The 18,831-nt window shown below is 50.2% G+C and overlaps 1 protein-coding gene and 1 long non-coding RNA gene across 4 annotated transcripts in view; one reads left to right on the forward strand and one right to left on the reverse strand.

Annotated features, from left to right (window-relative positions):
• Window positions 1–495: 495 nt before the first annotated feature.
• Window positions 496–18,831, reverse strand: part of ELFN1 (extracellular leucine rich repeat and fibronectin type III domain containing 1) — a 106,089-nt gene continuing 87,753 nt past the window's right edge. For all 3 annotated transcript variants that reach the window (XM_062613589.1, XM_062613588.1, XM_062613590.1), the window contains exon 4: window positions 496–4,167. In XM_062613589.1, coding sequence (XP_062469573.1) covers window positions 1,338–3,728 — 2,391 coding nt within the window. In that variant the 5' untranslated portion in view covers window positions 3,729–4,167 and the 3' untranslated portion in view covers window positions 496–1,337. The remainder of the gene's footprint in view (window positions 4,168–18,831) is intronic.
• Window positions 9,925–14,827, forward strand: LOC134161017 (uncharacterized). The gene is made up of 4 exons (XR_009963796.1): window positions 9,925–10,178; window positions 11,744–11,916; window positions 12,972–13,054; window positions 14,417–14,827. It is a non-coding gene; the product is annotated as an uncharacterized LOC134161017 (long non-coding RNA).

The raw sequence follows: 18,831 nt of genomic DNA on the forward strand, positions 1-18,831 counted from the left end.
TCAGCAAAACTCATCCCTTAGTGCTGTCCCCTTGAGAGCAGCAAGAGGCTTTCTGCTCTAACTCATCATTCTTGCCCCATCTTGAAGAGTAAGGGGATAACGCACCCCACAGCATCTAACACCAAGGGCCATGCTTTCCAGATACATTTGTTTAGGGGTGAAAGCCCAATCAATACCTTTTAATTTTCAGGAGACATCCCATTGCGTGGAAAGCATCCCATGGTGATACCAGCTCAACCAAAAGCCCTTTGCTTCTCATCCCCTTCCCTGTTCTTGGTGGTGATGTGTCCCACCTGGAAGAAGGTGGGGGATTCTCCTTTCTGGGTACATGCCTTTTTTGTCAATGTACTTGGACGTGATGAGAACTCGAACACAAACAGTTGTAGGAGAAATTAAAACCCAGCACTTGGAAACCCAACCATTCCCCACCCCTCCACAAAATATCCCATTGCCCAGCCAAGCACCAACCAACAAAGTAGTCCTTCAAACCAATCGCCATCTCTTTCTCTAAAATCCATGATTAAAACCTGGTACAAACAGGTGAATATAGATATATATATATATATATTTAGTAGATGTAGTATTGTTTTGTTTTTTCTCCTCTCTCTCTCTCATTATACAGCAAACATTGCAAATATAGAAATCTTCTCTGTACAATTAACGACTTCGGTTTACAATGCAATGTGTGGTAAAACCTCTCAGGGAGTGAAAATGGGAACGGGCCTTCAAAGCGGGTGAAAGTCTAAACTGGAAGACTCCGTTTGCAAAAACAGCCCAAAGGATGGATTCTCCTTCTGGTCTCTTTTAGGCTTTGGCTGCTGTTTTTGTTGCTGTTGATTTCGGAAGGGAAGGAAGGAAGGAAGAACACAAACTGTTCACAAAGAATCCACGAAATCACGGAATAGGGGCTCATGCAATGCGGTATTGGGGAACGCCAGACCTCAGCTCTCTGCCCGCTCCTTCTCTTGATTTTTATATTCAATTTTTTTCTTTTTTTTTTCTTTCTGTTTTTTTTTTTAAAAAATTGAAATGAAACAAAACTTTGTTTTTGTTTTTGTTTTTTTTTCCTCTCCACAGTTTGTTTCTTTTGTAAAGTTTGTGTTCCGATTTGGTGCGCGTCTCACCAACGTGAGGCCGTTTTAACATCTCGCTTTATATATTATATAGAATATTTATAGATTTTTTTTTTCCATAATTTGTTCTCTCTTTTATTTTTATTGATTTTTATTATTTTTTTTTCAATTTTATTTTGTTTCCAAAGACAGTCTCAATAAAAATAGCTGCTGCGGATTTCTTTTGGTCCAGTTAGTGTGTTAAGTCACGAGTTGTGTGAGGACTCAAGACTTTTGCTGGGCAGAGACGCCCTTCCAGTAGTCTAAGATGTCGTGAAGATCCTCGTCTTTGGCAAACTGGACCTTTTTGCGTAGGGCATGGCCGGCTGCCATATACTCCTCCTCGTCTTTGTGCCGCTTGCGGTTGAGTTTGAAGCGCTCCCAGATGCTGTGCGATGGTTTGCAGGTGTACTCTGGGCTGGAGGTGTAGCTCAGGTTGTGATACTGAGGAGAGAGCTGGGAATAGGCCAGGTCTCTGGGGCGAGGACGGGTCAGAGGCTCCAGGATGGAGGGCTTTCGCCCCACCATGCTGTCGTGCTGCTCCCCTTGGTGCGAGCTGGGGTACGAGTGCCGGTGTTCGCTGTACTGACGGATCTTCTCCGCTTCTGCCCGCAGGATGGCCGCGGCCGGTGTCACAGTGAGGATGGTGTCAGTGGTGGGGGACGTCTTCTCGATGTATTTGGCTTCTGATTTGTGGCCCGATCCCTCGGAGCGGTAGGACCTGGGGCTCCGTATGGAGCCACTGGAAGAGGTGCTGGAGCGCTTGGGGGCCGCCTCCATGCTGTGGTGTCTCTGGAGAGGGTGGTTGTAGCTTTCCTTGTAGACAGGGGAAAGGAATCCATGCTTGCTGGGGATCTGCTCTGATAAGAGCACCAGCTGAGGCTCCACCGTGGAGACTGCCCCCGATTTCACCCCTTGGAAGGAGGTGGACTCGGATTTCAAGGCATCGATGCAGTTGTTGATGATCTGGTTCACCTTGTCCACCTCCTTGGCTATGGTGGAGATCTCAGCCACAGAGCTCTGGGTGTCCGGTGGCAGGGACAGCTCGCAGTCTCTCCTCTCAGGCTGCTCACCCGTCCTCACCTCCATGTAGTTGCCCTTGGTGGCCTTGGGGGTCTCACTGCTGTCAATCAGCTTGTACTGCTCCACCTCACCAGCAGAAGGCAGGTAGGGGATGCGGGTCACCGTCTCCCCTCCCAGCATCTGTCCCTGGGACAGCTGGGTGATGCTGGTGGTCTCCATTTCTGGCCCATATTTCAGCTCAATGATGGTCTTCTTCATGCTGCCGGCAGCCTTTTTGTGCTTCTCCTCTTGCTGGCGCCTCTTCCGCAGACAGTAATACACAACGCCCAGAACAATGACCATGCCAAAGAGACAGCCCAGGATTGTCATGATGTAATGAGTGGCAGTGGAAGGGGTGGGCACTGGCTCCTTGCGGTTGGGTCTGGTGGGTGTGATGGTGACGCAGGTGTGGTTGTACTTGGAGTATTGGTGGACGGAGACTACACAGTAGGTGTAATCCCTTTGTGCTACTAGGTTGCTCACGGTGATGTTCTCCTCCTTCTTCCTGAGCTTGGTGATCATGGAGGAGAAGCCGTTTTCAAACTGGGAGAGGATGTACATCTTGCTGAACGGGTAGGGGATCTGCACGGTGAGCACGGCCGAGTTGTGGTTGAGGTGCTTCACCTGGATGTTGGGGCGCACCTCCGTCTCGCCGATGGGTGTGAAGAGGGAGAACTGCGGCGTTGTGCCATCGCCGGAGGAGCACTCCTCCTCGGAGCAAGGGATTTCAGAGGGCACCGTGGTCACCTGGTACCTGGGAGGGATAAAACGAGGGATCACAGTGTAGGAGCCACCAGTGCAAAGGGAAGAGAGCATGCTCAGAGCATTGCGGTAGCTGGTCCGGCCTTGGCCTAACAAGTAGTAGCCCGTGTAGTCGGGTGGGGAGTCGCACTGCATCCGGTCATAAGTGCGTGTCATGTTGGTGAATGCTTCCAGCCATTGCAGGAAGCCGAGGAGCTCGCAGGAGCAGTAGAAGGGGTTGCTGTAGAGTTCACAGACAGAGAGCTTGTTTAGGCCCCGAAAAGTGTTGCTGTCGAGTCTCTGGATCCTGTTCATGGACAGGTCAATGTTCATTATGTTGGGGCACTCCCAGAAGGCATTGGGGGTGATGGACTCGATGAGGTTGGCCTGGAGATAGAGGTACTCCAGCTTCCCCAGGCCCCGGAGGATGCCCTCGGTGAGGTTCCTCAGTCGGTTGTAACCCAGCTGCAGCACCTGGAGGTTGAACTGTCCTGAAAAGGCACCATCCTCGATGTAGGAGATCTCGTTCTTTGTCAGGTTGAGGTATGTCAGGTTGCCGAAGCGGCTGAGCGAAGCGTACTGCACGCTCTTGATCTTGTTGTCGTTGAGCCGCAAGTCCACGATGGTGCTGTTGATCTGCTGGGGGATGGACTCATAGGGGGGCTGGTTTTGGCTGCAGATAGCCAACCACACGAAGCCCTTGTCCCCCTCGATGAGCCAGCAGTCTGCCCGCACCCCGCCGGTGTGCAGGAGGGACACGGCTGCCACGCACACGCAGAGGGCTGACGTCGCAGCCCACCGGCGACCTGCCATCTGGAAGGACAGCGCAGAGAAGGGGTTCCTGGTCTGCTGGAAGCGGGGAGTGGGACAAGGGCTGGGAAGACGTGGGCTAGTGCTTTGTCTGCAGCTCCGCTCGCCTCTCCCTTCTCCTCATGGCATGGAGACGGGGGGAAAGTGTCTGTGGACAAAGTGGATCTTGGTGCCCACCGCACTTGGCAGCCACCAGCCAGGGGCTGCTACCAAAGCCTGGATGGCTGAGGCTGGTCCCGCATCACCAGGTCTCTGGTATCTCGGAGAGGGAGTCATGAAGTTAGGTGCCCGTGTGCAGGAGTCCCTCTGGCTCAGAGACAAGCCTTCCTCTCACTTCTTATACTACATCTCCTTGTTTTCCTTTTGCTGCTCATCGCGATGCTGGTCCCCATCTCCATGTGCTCCATGGGTCTGGCTGTCCCCGCTCAGTCCCTCAGCTCACCTGCTCAAAACAAAACACAAGCACAAACTGAACACAAAGGAAAGACAGAGTTTAGAGGTGTTGAAAACTACCCTCTGAATGCTAGGCATTTGCCTTCCAACTCTGCCTGCCACCTTTCAAGGAGCCTTTGGTTTATTTGGGTGCTGCCACCAGCACAAGGGAAGGTGGTCGCTGACCGCAGAGGTCATCCTCTCACGTTATCTAGCATCACGTTATAGGCAGTTGAGAGACCAACACACATCCAGGGCGCTGTTCATCCGACCTATTTAGGTGTCTACCTTAGGAGGAGAGGAGTGATGCCCCAGAAGTGTCTGTTCCTCTTGGCTGAGAGAGGATGAAGTCTAGACAACTCGCTCTGATGTAGATTTGATGCTGCAGTGTTTTGCTGAGGGGAATCCTGACTGTCTCGCGTTCTGGTGTGCACAACAGCAGTGCCCACAGAGGGGGATGCTGGCCGAGGATACCACGTGTCTCTGACTGCATTGCTGTGTGGCATCTGGGATGAAGCCCAGATTCAAGTGCTTGTCCTGTTTCTGGGGACCTGGGCAGTAGTTTCAGGGCACTGACTGCAAAACACGTTAATGAGGTGTTGTGGCAGAGATGGAGCTGCCCACAAATGGGGAGAAAACCATCATGGCCTATCTAGAGAAATCCTTCCTGGGACTTCTGTTGGGAGCAGGAGCTCTGGTTGCCTCCCTTGTCCCAAGGCAGACTGTAGGAGGCAGGGAAGACACCACCAGCACTCCTTGAAAACACAGTTGGTAGGAACTGGAGGTTTCTTGTGCATCCATGAAGGAGACAGGGGCACATCCTGTATCTAAACTGATCTTTCATTGGATCTGAAAAATAGCATAAAACCAGAAACTGGTTTCCAAACTAATTCCCAGGACCCAGGCAGTGAAGGGACTGTGCTGGGTGCTGCACACCTGAAAACCCCATCAAGCTGATTGTCAAAGGAGCATTTAGATGCAGATGGTGTACCCTCTCCTTTGTCCCCAAGAAACCAGGTTCTTTCCCACCAGCGATGCACACACGGAATCAGAGCATGTTCCACTGCAGAGATCCCTGTTAACCATTCAGTTTACTTCGGCAAACAGGCCAGTAATAATCAGCAGTAGAACAGTTTATTTGTTCTTTCTGGACTGTGAACAATGACTCTATTCCCTGGTTGCACAGCCGGGTTTCCATTGCATGAATAACAAAACCTGCTCTCGCGTCAGCTCTCTGCCCATGACGCTCTCCAGCCACCTTGTCCTCTACAGCAGACAGAGGTGAGGCTGCGGGGAAAACAACAGCCTGACACTCAGAGTCCCATGGAGGGCAGGCTGTGTGGTACATACACCCTTCTTGCACCCTGTACCGTCTATGGCAGTTGTGCAGTCATGTGGGGGTGAGATGTACTTGCCCTAAGGTGATGTTTCTGTGGGGTCCTGCCTGGGTACTTGCCGGTCTCTCTCTGCCTCTCCAATGGCTGGTGCTGTCCTGTCCCACCTAGGTTTAGCAGAAACCTCAACAAAATCAGGCTTTCAAAGTTAACTAGAAATGGGTGACATGGTTTAGTGTGAGGTGTCCCTGCCCATGGCCGGGGGATTGGAACTGGATGATCTTAGGGTCCTTTCCAAACCTAACTATTCTATGAGTCTATGAAATGGGGCTTGGGTAGAAAGATGCTGAGGGTGAGGCAGCTGAATGTCACATCTCCTTCTTCCTGAGGGTAGAAACCTGGACCTTAGCATGTTTTACATTCCTATTCCAGCTGAGGCCCTTATATCACCACAGTGATGCTGGTATATTTTGGGGAACAGTACAGGCTACACACACATTGCAAGGATGTGGCTGTCCCTGCCCTGGGATGCTTTGCCAGGATGTGTCAGCCCATTTTGGCACAGCTGAGTCCTTGGAGGCGGTGAGGAAGGGAAAAGGGACTGTGCTCCCTGGGGCATTGTGTGTGAGCGTCCCTCCCTTGTCCCCTCCCCAGCTGATGGAGAGGCAAGCTGCAGTGCCAGGCTGAAAGACGTCTGCTGCTAAATCCCTCCTGGCACTGGCCAACTCAATTAACCTCTCTGTGCTCCCGTCTCTTCTACGGAACCATGAGATAATGATAGCACTTCATAGGGCTGTGGGAGACTGAAGGACAGTGCCCCGGCCTCCTCCTGATGGGGTGAAAGTCCCAGCACATGCATTGCTCTCCCTCCACCTACAAGCTGGGCTCTAGATGTGCCCGCTGTCCTCTGCCACAGAGACCCATCTCCAGCTCCTCAGATTGCCTCCTGTAGCGGTGCCCATTGCCCTAAGGGTGTGGGAGAAGGGTAGTTCTGGCCTCCAGAGCCATAAGCAATGGCTTGCCTGAGTTGTTCCTTTGGGATGGCACAGAGGGTCTTTCCTTGCCTGCTGCCCTGCAGTGCTTGCCCTTGGTGGGAGCATATCTGTGTCCTCCCCATGGGGTTCTGCATTACAGAGACCTCCTGCAGCCAGAGGAAGCCCTGCCAAATTGAGACAGCGCAAGCAGCAGGGAGTGATGCATCTTAGTGTATGCTCTTTAGCAAGCACTTATTCTGTCTGCTCTAAGTCCCATTTTGACCCAATCATCCTCTCTGGGCAAGCTCGTGTTTGGAATTGCTCTGCAGAGACAAACCCAGCCTTTTTCTTGCAGAGGAAGGTTCTTGTCGTTCCTCCCTGGGGAGGCTGTGGGCTGCAGCCTGTGTCAGAGGGCATTAGCTAGTGGAGTGGGACCATCCCATGAGTAAACAGAAACAGACCCTCCACGGACCTTTTCAGGCTGATCCCTCATAGCCATCCCATCACCCATGTGCCTCCCTCATCTAACTGGAGATGTCGGGGATGAAGGAGAGCAATGGTAAATGACTCAAACATGTTAAGTAAGGCTCCTGCTGTGTGTTTTCTCTTCTTCCCTGCACATTGCCTATCAGACGAGTCCTTCCCAACAACAGAAAGGAGAAAAGGCATTTTATCAGCAGCCTGAGTTTAATTTCAGCTCATTAAAGCAGGCAATTTGCTGGTTTATTTGCTTTGCAAAGTGTGAATAGAATGACAGCATTAAGGAGATGTAAGAGAGGAAAGAGGGGCTAATCTCCCTTTTTATTAGATTGCCGGGACATGACTGGGGAGTGGAGAAGTGGGTCTTGTTGCTTTCTGAAGGCATAATTGCTCGTCTTGTTGGCTTTTGGAAGCTTCCTTCCAAGCATCATGCCAGCGTTGATGCATGGGGGTGTGTGCCTGTGTGTGTGTGCTGCAACATCAGCCAAGCTCCAAGCATCCCACGTGGCAGGACAGGAGCAGGGGTACTTGCATTCATTCCCAGCTCATCTCCCTCTAACAGCAGATAACAGACATCCAGGAGGTTTCTCCTTCTTCCTTTTTCTACCTTTTGCCTTGCCTCTAATCTCGTTTTTCTGTTCTTTTCTGCTTCTGAAATCACGGGCTTGATTCTTGCAGGTTAAAAGTTGGGCTTGTTCAGCCTGGAGAAGAGAAGGCTCTGTGGAGATCAGTCTTCCAATACCTAAATGGAGCCTACGAGAAATCTGGAGAGGGACTTTTACAAGCGCCTGTAGGGACAGGACAAAGGGGAATGGCTTTAAACTGACAGAGGGGAGACTGAGATGAGCTCTTAGGCAGAAGCTCTTCCCTGTGATGGTGCTGAGGTGCTGGCACAGGTTGCCCAGAGAAGCTGTGGCTGCCCCATCCCTGGCAGTGTTCAAGGCCAGGTTGGATGGGGCTTGGAGGAACCTGCTCTAGTGGAAGGTGTCCCTGCCCATGGCAGGGGGTTGGAACTGGATGAGCTTTAAAGGTCCCTTCCCACCCAAGCTTTTCTATGATTCTGTGAAACAGAGCAGCTGGTTGGCCAAGGAGCCTTTGCTGTCCCTGACCTCCTGTAGCCGAGACGTGGCTTTGGAGAGCAGGGAAGAGACTGCTCTGCCTCTTCCCCACAGACTGGATAAAAATCAGTAAGAACAGCTTGTGTTTTAACCCTCTTGCCTGACTGGTTTGTCTTTGCCCAGTTGTCCTTATATTATCCTCCTGGTAACCCAGCTCCAAACCACTTTTTTCCCAGTCCTCTGACACCACAGATCTGCCTGTAGGGAACAAACCACCTATAACTCTAATGTGCAGAACAATGATGAAAGTGAAGATGTGGGGTTCCTTTTCACTGATTGAGAAGGAAACAAATGAGAGGAATGAAGACAGCATGGAATAACAATAGCAATGATTTGAAATGATGGATTTAATCTCAATCAGAGATATCTTCAACCGATACTGCAGTTTCTGTGTTTTGCCCTACTAATCCTCACCCCTTATTGGTTATGTCCTCCCCTCCTACCCATCCCTGCTTCTCCAGCTCTTGTCCCCATCACAACCCAGCAGCAAAGACGATGTCCACAAGGCTGCAGCCTGCACTGGGTGAGCAGCAGCAACCTCATGCTGGTTGGATGCAGAGGCTCCACAAACCAGTGTGGACCGGCTGGGAAGTTTTTGCTTCCCTCTCCTGACTAATGGCATCTGAGTAAATGAAACCAGAGCAGCAGCTGCAGGGAAGCAAACAAAGCAGCCATGGGGGCTGGGGAAGCAGGGGGAGAGTGTGCTAGCACTCAATTCCTGACTCTGTTATTCTACTGAATGGGTTATTTCAAACTGTGGGTTACATTTACCGAGTGAAGGCAAGGAGCTGGATTAACACGCGTGCACGTGCATATGCGTGCATCCACATGACAGTGCTCCAACGTAACTTCATTGCCCCTAGCTGCTCCATCTCCAGTTCACCGTGTTTCTGTTTCTTAGACCCTCTTTCACAGCCATTTAGTCACTGAACAAAGGAGCCCCACTACAAAGAGTGCCATAGCAAAACGGGAACAATACATTACAACCGACAAGTGTTTAGTCACCCAAAGTGGTGGGGATGGAAAAATGCATCTAAAGGCACCCAGTTTTGAAATGAACCCTGGCTCTTCATTATTCATAAAATAAACCAAGGAGGCAGCTCCAAGATGGCAGAGAAAACATTTGCTAGTGATGAAGCCTCTCCTAAATGACTTGACATCCATCCTGTGCATGTCAGGTGAGGAAAGGAGGCTTTCAGGCAAGTTTTTCTGCTCATTCGTATTCCTGGTGTTCACTACATGCATCCTGCCGGGTGATGTTGGTCAGAATCACAACCACGCAGAATAATAAAGATACTGGGGCCTGTAAAACTTGTGTTCATTTTATATCCAGAGGTCCTGGTACTAATACTGCCTCTGCAGACACGGTTTAGGCAGCATTTTGGGCACCCCAACCTTATTCCCACATTAGATAATAGAGTTCTCCGGCAAATTCTACTCTCTCCTGCTATTATTTATTCTTTAAGAAAAATAGGCAAGGGAGAAGAGATGTATTTTTCACTGAGGTTTTGAGAGAGACGAAGAAGGAGTGAAGCAGAGAGGTAAAAGGGGGTCTGAGAGAGAAGTGCACAGCACTGCATTTCCTGAGACCTTGGGAGGATACAGAATAGGTGATAAGTAGCCAGGTGGGACGGATGGGAAAGAGATCACTTTTCTGGGATGGGCTGGGAGAAACAAGCAGAAGTTAGGTACTTGGTCTCTATTACTCTTACTATTACTGGTGTACCAACACTCCTGGGCTCTATATGGTGCTAGGGCCAATGCTTCTCTCCTGGTTTGTTCCTACCAAGGGGAACACAGGTCAACAGAGATCAAGACACTGATGGCTTTTCGGTGTTCAGACTCTGGCTGCTGGATCATTTTGCAGTCTCTTTGCAGGAGGCATGGGACAGTATGACCAATGGCCAAATGAACACCAGAAACGTATCTGGTTGTCAGGCCCTGAAGCCACTAATGACCCTGATCAGCCTCACCTGGGGCCTCCAGCCACAGGCCCAGGAGCTCCATCTAAGCTCGGTTCTGGTGCTCTGTTCCTTTCCTGAGCTCTGCTGATGGTGTGCCTGTCCCCAGCCCTGCTTGTGGTCCTGCCTCCAGGATAGACCTCAGGCTTGTGTGGTAGGTGGCTAATCTCTTGGACTGACTCCATGCAATGCAACTTGTGTCCAGTGCTCCCCCATCTCCTTTAGCTCCTGAGTGGTCTCCTTGGGTGGACCCTGGATGTGGTTCATCCCTTGTCTTGCCTGAACTGCCAATGGATCCTGTTAGCACCTTGCCTGCTGTGTTCACATGCCGGGAGACATCACCCTGGGTGGGGAGGGAGCTGGGGTCACCCCTGCTCCTGCCTTGCCTTCCCTTCAAACAGCCAGCCCTTGCTGCTGCTTGACATGGATTCCCATAGGAGACAGCTCACTGTGCACCTGGTTGCATGGGGGAGTTTCCAGTAAAATGGTTTTCCGGTGCAAAATGCACTTTCTGCAAAATCAAACCTTTGTCTGAAAAACAACAATCTCTCTTGGAAGTTGAGATTTGGGCCAGTTTAGCTGCGAACTTGTGGGTGCTTGATGGGAGCCCTGGTTCAAAGCCACTGGTGTCTCCACCAGCCAGGCTGAGGCCAGCGCTGCAACCTGGGATTAGCCAAAACAAACCTGTTTGCACAAGAGGTTTTTAAGAACCTGTTTGCTCTGTGGCTAATCAAGCTCTGTGTTAAAATGGCCATGTTTCCAAGACAGGTTAGCTCTTGGGATTTCAGGAAATACAGGCATTCTGCTTTTCACCCAGCTGCAGTCCGAAGTCATTTACCTCCATCTCATGCTGCTTAGCTCCCAGGGTCCACTGAGATGACAACCCTATCACACACTGCTGTGGACCACTGAGCAAAATTCTCTGCTGAGTTTGAGGAAATGCATAAATGAGCTTCCTGGTGAATGCCTTAAGCCCAGCTGGGTTACCTGTGCGTTAAACCAGGCTCCTGAAATATCAGCATGGGCAGATATGAAATGTCAGCTCCAGCCTGTGACAGAGCAGTCGAGCCCTTATAGAGCCAAGGAGCACAATTAAAGGGGCAGAGTTAGAGGGAGGTGAAGAGGAAAAAGGTTTTAGGGGATGTGGAGAGCCGAGAGCTCTGATTAGGTACAACAGGAGTAATAAGAAAAGTGTGTTTCCAGGGGAGAAAGCCTCTCTAGTATTTACTTGATGGGGTTCTTCCTTAGAAATAATCAGCCTGAATCACAGCTCCATTATGGGATGGTTACGCTGATGTTTGGCTGGGGGAAAGCAGAGGTCTGGTGTGCGAGCAGGACTCCTGTTTTACCCCTGCAAAGAGTGCTGAAGATCAAAGCATGGCTTTCCAGCACGGATACAAAGGAGGGAGCCAGCCCCACGCTGGGCAGCAAAGCCACCGGTGTTCCTCAGCACTGACAGTCTGAACCGTGCCTTGTCTCTGCTGTGTTGTCATCCCAGCTCAGATCTTTGCTGCTGTTTGGAAGAGGGTTTTACTGCTTTCATCCATTAATTTCTGTTTGCAGGAGGCCCACATAACCCTTTGCATCCCAGACAGGAAACGTCACTTTTATACAGGGTGAAATCTGCTCATGGATTCACAAAATGCTTCTCACGGTCGTTCCTAACAGAGCTAACCAAGTGTTTTGTTCCCTCTGATTCTTTAATGGTTGTATTCTCAGGACTTTTCCCTCTGTCCCACTCTTCTCCTGTGAAGGGATCTCAAACCAGAAAGACTCTGGCCAGTGCCTACCTCAGTCACAGTGGGTGGATCGTACTGCTGAGTGTTTAGGAGATGGACAGAGATATGCAGCACATGTAAGGTTTCATGGCAATGGTTGGCTGTGATCTCTGGGTAGGCAAAAAGGGATTCATCTCTTCATCAGCAAGTGTCCTGCACACAGGGATCGCCATGGCTGTGCTATAAGCAAACACCTTTCTGACTTGCTTGTCTTTGAAGTTGGCCCTGCTCTCTGGTTGGAGAAGACTTCCAGATGTCTCTTCCAACCTAAATTATTCTGATTTTAATGTCCTCTGGGGCTGAGGAGCCCGGCTTAAGGCTGAACCCATTGGCTGCACACTTTCTGAAGGGGGCTTCTGCCCAGACATTGTGATATCTGGCAAGCCCCAGTGCCCTCCAGGCCTAATTTTAGCTCAGTGCTGCGGGCTGGTTTCTTGTCATGGGCCAGGAGAAGGTTAATGATCATCTGGGCAGCTCTCCAAAACCTATCTAATGTTTATTCAGGATAACAGCATTGCAGAGGAAAGCAGGCATGACCACCTTCCATGCACAGCTTAGCCAGCACTGCCCTGCTCCTGCACACAGCTCTGCTGCAGGAGCTCGGGTTTGTCGGCTCTTGGAGGAGAGACCTTCTCCTTCCTTAGGTCAAGACAGGTCCTGTGCAACACTGACAACCCTGCTTATGCCCTGACATCCAAAACATATGCTTTGTTTCTGCAGGAAAATACTTTTCAGAGGCTGTTTGTTTCAGCAGCAGAAATACGTACTCGCCCTTCCTGTTAAAATGTGTTAAAACCCATGCTACAAACAAATACCTATGCCATAAGCACCTTAGCTTGTTGGTCCCCATGAAGGAACGGTGTTCAGCCCCACTGCACCCTCCAGATCCCTGCAGTGCTAGGGGGAGCTGAGGGATGTGGGACCGTGGTCCCAGCCTGGTGGTGGTGGCTTGGTGGACCTGGATGTCACAGGTCTGTGCTCAAGATGAGTCTGGGATGAGGTTGAGAGGATGAAGGGTGGATGCAGACTAGCACGTGTGGTTGTGCAGGGATCAGAGGTAGCAGTGACTGTACCCTCTGGCAGAGCCCATAGGGTGGTTATGGGTGTTTATTCACCTCAGCTGCATTTAAGAGCTTGATTTCAGCCATAAACTCACAGCCTCCCACCAGCGTGGCCTCTGCACTTGTTCTGCCATGCCTTTGACATAACACGCGTGGACATGATGGACTCATCCCAAGGATACCCTGTGCCTGTAAGGAGGTGGGTGCATTGCTTTCTTGGGGCTCCCCTTGGGGGTCTCAGGGCTCCATGAAGAGTTTGGTTATGGCACATAAAGCCTGAAGTCCTGAGATGTGCTGTGGTGAGAGAATGGCTTCTCCAGCAACGACTACTCACAGACAGACATGGCCAGGAATAGAGCCCTTGCTGCTTCCCTTGGGGTGTGGAAAAACACTGTGCTGATAGAAAAAAGTGTTTTCTGAGATGCCAGTTTCACCATCAACAGACCCAAAATAGCTGGTACTTGCTGGCTTCCCAGGGATGCTCTGAGAGGCATCGTGAGAACATCGATTTAGTAGGCTCTCTGGAGAGGGCTGAGGATGCGCTTCCTCCTACCTGAAACGGTTAGGAGATGGCTGAGCAGCCAGATGGCTGTATTTGTGTGGAGCTGGTGTTACTGTCTTATTTGATTGTGTTTGCAGCATGGTTAATGTGGCTTCTAGATTCCTGAGCAGGTATCTTTATTATGTTAAACCTAAACAGAGCAAAGATACGGCTTCACTGTGGGCTTGGCTGGTTAAACTGTGTGCCAGGCTGTTTCTCTCATGGATAGCTGATTTCCCACTGATATATGCTGGGAATAAGCAGGGCTCATCTTTGTCCATAGAGGATGCTCAGCCACTGGTATGAGGGACTGTTGGGTCTTCTCTATGGTGCAGCAAGCCTAAAGCCCAACCAAACTGCCTTCTGTCCAAAAAATGCGTGGGTAGAAGCAGAGAAGCTTGGAAAAATGGGTCCTGTACATGTCAGGTTCTATCCATGAGAAACTGGTTTTGTATTGATATGTGGCTAATGCCAAACTGCTGGTGGAAAAGCAGCAGCAGGAGCTATTGATGTGTTAGTGTGGGCTTGCAGCATGGAAAAGCTCTTCCTATGGTCACCTTCCTAGGTCTGTGGTCACTCTTAGGGCTGCTGCGTTTCCCTGCTTGCCCAGACACCTCCAGAAGAGGTGGAGAAAAACTGTGGACCCCAAGACAGTAGAAGCAGGAGCTATGCCAGGATTTGGACCGCCTGTCCTTTTCATAAGCATTTCCTATGGAGGTTACCCAAGTCGAAAAAGCAAGCGAGCCCAGAAGACCCACCCTCTCTGGGGGAATGGAGTTTATCGTTAATAATCTTCTGCTGAAAGGGTAACATCTGTTTTGGACAAACTGTAATGAGATTTAAACCCCAGGTGGAGGCAGGACTTCACGGTAATAAACGACTTGCTGTATGTCTAAATAGTTTTAATTTTTTTCCTGGCAGAAATAGCTGCTTTTCACCTCGGGCTCTTTTTTCTTTTTTTTTTTTCTTTTTGCCAGCCCTTTTTTGTTTAATGATTGCTATTAATTTCCAGGGTGGCAGATGGATTCCGGGCTGAAATGAGGAAAAACAGATCATGAAGGTGCGAGCGCGCTGTGAACGTGTGCACAGGTCACACGTGTGCTGGTGGGATGCCATATGGGGGTGTTTGCTTCCCAGGGGAGCTATTGCTGTTTGGTAGGTGCTTCCCAACCCTGGGATGCTTGAGCGTCCTTCCCTCAGATAGGAAGGAGAATTAACTTTCCTGGTCACTGTCACTCTGCCTATTCAGACCTTGATTCAACAAAGCTGCTGATTTCAGCAAGGCTTTGGGAGGAATTCAAACCAGCGCTTAACTGCTTTGCTGAACCTGAGCTCAAGAGGGCTGGAGAGCAGCACGTGGTCTGCAGGTAATGTAAAGGAGCTCCCTGCCCAAGTCTGGGTGATGCTTTTGGCTGGGTAGTGCCAGATGATGGGAATTCCTCCTTGGCCATGAAACACAGACACTTTTCAGTGCTTTTCCTGTGTTACTGTGATTACTTTTTTCTAACATAATGTGGGATGCTCTAAACGGGCAATCTTTCTCCATCCTCTGGCTATGGAGACAAGCAGCTGCCGCTGAACCCAGCACACTCTGCCACAAGCCCCAGTGCCCAAAGGAAGACTTCCTTTATCCTCTCTGCCACCACCTCCTTCTCAAGGAGAAGCCTATTGAACAGCTAATGCCAATTAGTGCTGCAGTGTGCTGGGATGCCCTTCTTTCTCTCTCCCCTCCTGCTGAGCATGCCTGGCCTTGGTTTAGGAGGTAGGTGTGCAGGATACATTGGTGGCCAGGTGAGAAGCTGGGTCCAGGGAATGAAACTGATGATGGGCCACCACATGGCAGTGCCCAGGTTGGTGCCCCAAGACTAAAGTGTGGTGGAGGACAAGGGAAGGAGGTTCTGTTGCCTGGATCTGGGTGAGCCCTGGGGGTGGAGAGAAGGGGTTAGAGATAGAAAGTGCAGCATCTCAGGTGATGCAGATAATCTCCTTTAATCTCCTGCTCAAAATAACCCAAAGTCAAGTAAAGGAGGGATTATATGGCCTAAGCCACTGTTATCACCAGGGTGTAACAGACTTAGGCTGCATCTGAAGGGCTGCTGAGGAGGAAGAGGAGCTGCAGCAAACATTGGCCTTCTGGAAATGCCTCCCCACTGATGGGGGCTGGTGACCTGCCTGGGGAGCCCAAGGACAGTGGGGGCTGCAGGGTGCACAGATGCCCAGAGCAGACTCAGGAGCCTGTGCAGGGACCTGGTCCCAAGGGAGAGACTGTCTTGGATGCCCACTTGTCACGTTGGCACTGCTGATGGGTTTATTCTTAGTTCAGGATCCAAAGTGCTTTATAGCCATTAATTATCCTAACGGGGGAGTGGTGACCATCAAATCCATTTTACAGATGAGAAACAGAGCCTGTGAGGAGGTAAACGACACATCAGGTGTTGGGGGAGAGCTGGAGTGAGGTGGTCAGTCCCTCTTTCCAATTTTAAGGTGCCTTTTCTTGCGTCCTCACAGCTATGAGGCACTGGTAGGTTGAAGGCATCTCCTGCTCTTTGCCAAAAAGCCACACCAAGGCTCGTGTGCTGCTGCCAGTGGAAACTGAATTGCAGAGCTCTATTCATCAGCTCCTGATGATGCCCACAAGATAGCGGCAGCACCGAGACAGCATGAAGTGGGATTGCAACAGGGAGGGAGCAGAGCATGTTCATTTTAATGAGCTTGTCCCTGCCTAAAGGAGAGAGAAAGCAAGAGGCCAACCTGGTTTAATAAACTCTAGCATGTGGATTTAATCAGATGGATCATTGTTCCCTGGCACAGGGATGAATATATTAAAAAAAAAAAGAATGATTCAAACTTTTCCCCTATTGTTTTTCATTTGTATTATGTGCCATGGTGTGATAAAGTATCCTGGGGCCAACTTGCAAGGCAATAAAAGAGACAGTGAAGGAGAGCAAGATGTTGATACATGCGAGTGAGCGCAAGCACAGTGGGGAGGGAGGCTGCTGATGGGCAGGGCTTGAAGTGAGGAGTTGCAGCATCCTCAGCCCCACAGCAAAACCCCAGGAACGATGTGGTTATGGGGTTTGACCTGCCATCAGCTCCTTTTCAGGTCGCCATCACCAAACCTAGACAGTTCATTAAGGTTGTGATCTGATGACTAATAAGAGTTTAAGTTTGATGCTAAAAGCTCTCCCTAATCAAGCTTGAGACCTTCATCTCGCTACAGGAATGCCTGTGCACAAGCATAACCCCATGCTCCTGTGTCAGGAAGGAAAGAGGTACTCACGCAGGCACCTAGTTTCTGCAGGGACACCAGTTAGGGCAATGTGCTGGGGGTGTTTTGGGGTTAGATGGCGCTTGCCTTCAAGGGAATAGGTGCAAGAGGACAGAGTTTCCTCTGGGCTCTCCCTTCCTCCTTACCAGGGCTCCCTTCATCATTGCCTCTCCATTGTACCATGTGCCAAGAGCGCTACTGCGTGCACAGCAGCAAGGAGAGGTCTGCATTATAGGAGGGAACTGGGCCACTGCTCCCTGCCTGAATGCCACATCCCTGTACCTCTGCCTGGCCCTGGGGACAGGCAGTGCAAGGAGGCATGGGAAGGTGTAGATCCAGCACAGCAAATAGCAAAACGGGGCTGCAGGCAGCACAGGTAGGATTGCATTGCTGTTTGCCTCCGGAGAGCACAGCTCTGGGCTTGAAAGTCTCTTGCTATGTGGGTGTGAATAAAGCCAGCTTAGGCAAAATAGTCTTTTGTACTAAATCCTGGGTAGACCACCTGGAGCTGTGGTCAAGGACAAACCTTAGAGGCCTCCAAGCTGCCTCCATGGAATTCACCTCCTTTGCCCTGCCCAAGCTCACTGTCCTTGACTCAGGCTTCATAACCTCCAGTGCTTGCTTTGCTTACCTTTATCTGCATGCCACCCTGAGACATGAGCAATCTGCTCTGCAAGGCTGGGTCAGGGAACCCAGCTGGGTTTTAATCACTCTCCTTATTATTAAAGCCAGAGCTGTCCAGTTGCATTGGTGTATGGTGAGACAGCCTTCAGGAGGACGGACAGCCGCCCTGGAAGTGTGTGGATGGCTAAAGGCAGCCAAAGGAGCATTTGGCAGGGGACTACAGGTTCCCTTGCTATGGAACAAGGCTGTATCTGATGGAACCTAGGGCAGAGGTTGGGTTTGTGGTGAGAACCCAGGAATTGCTCTTGGCTTGGCCCCTACCTTGCTTCAGGACGCATCGCCTCCAGAAGTGACAGCAGGCTGACGGTAATGGTTGGAGGAGGGGGAAATGGTGTTTTCTTCCTTTGGAAAGATTTATCTAAATTGTATCATTGACCCATTCATGGAAAAGTCACTTACGGCCACTTGGTGTTAAACATCACACACTTCAGCTTCTAACGCACCCCCATGCTCCAGTTCCATTACTTTATCCATTACTGTTCATAAACACTAATAAATTATCCTATTTTCATTCCAACCATTGTTTAAGTGGTCATTAATTGTGGTTTATATGCTGTCTTTGTGTATTTGCGTACGATGGCTTCTTCAGGATTCCTTGATTAACTGTGATTGATTGTGTATTTTAAAATCAATTAAAAGTTTCAACACTAGAAGATAGAGTCTTTAGCAGTAATGCTTGGAGACATCACCGTTTATAATGGAGCTGTTAGAGTGCTGTGATCCATTAGTGTGGCATGCTGTGATCTTTATTTTGCAGACCTATGCAAGTACCTACGTACACGTTAGTGTAGACATGTTTGTGTCTCTTTTGTGTGAGGTTATATAGGTGAAAGAGAGTGTATGGTATGGGAAAGGGAGTCAGCTGCTCGCAGGGTTGCTGGAGCACATAGCATGGGCTGGCTTTTGTGGACAGCCAGGTATCACTCACTCCCTTCCTTAAGACACAAACACAAGGGCTGAGTCCCAGGACCCCATAATTTCTTTGCTGACATGATAGTGCTATGTATTAGTTCTCTATTTATAAAGAGGAGCTGGCTGCTAATGCCCTCAGCTGAATGGGGCCACGAAGAGGGATGTGTGTCTGCATTGCTGTTATAGGGAATGTACCTGTGCCTTGAAGACAGGGGATATGTGGGAGGATAGAGGTGGTGGTGAAGGCATACATTTGTGGCTGTGCTGATACTGTGTTGATAGGAGGGAGGAAGAAGAGGAGGGATAGCCACCACCTGGGCACCAGGGCATGTGCTGGAGCACAAATCTATAACATCAAGCCTGTATTAGATCAGTCCTCAGCTCCTCATATTGATATTGAGGAGGAAATGGGGTGAACACTGCTGTCTTCATGCTTCCTGCCTTGCCTTGTAAATCTGAATCCTTCATGCCTATGCCTCTGTGCACACCAGAGCATCTTTGCCCGAGCAATTTCTTCTGGCCCATGAGGACACCACAGAAGGAGACTTTGTGCTGGTGCTCTG

Source organism: Pezoporus occidentalis, unplaced genomic scaffold (assembly GCF_034315485.1).
Source record: "Pezoporus occidentalis ecotype Australia unplaced genomic scaffold, CSIRO_AGI_Poc_V1 ctg169, whole genome shotgun sequence".
In the NCBI taxonomy this organism is placed as follows: domain Eukaryota; kingdom Metazoa; phylum Chordata; class Aves; order Psittaciformes; family Psittacidae; genus Pezoporus; species Pezoporus occidentalis.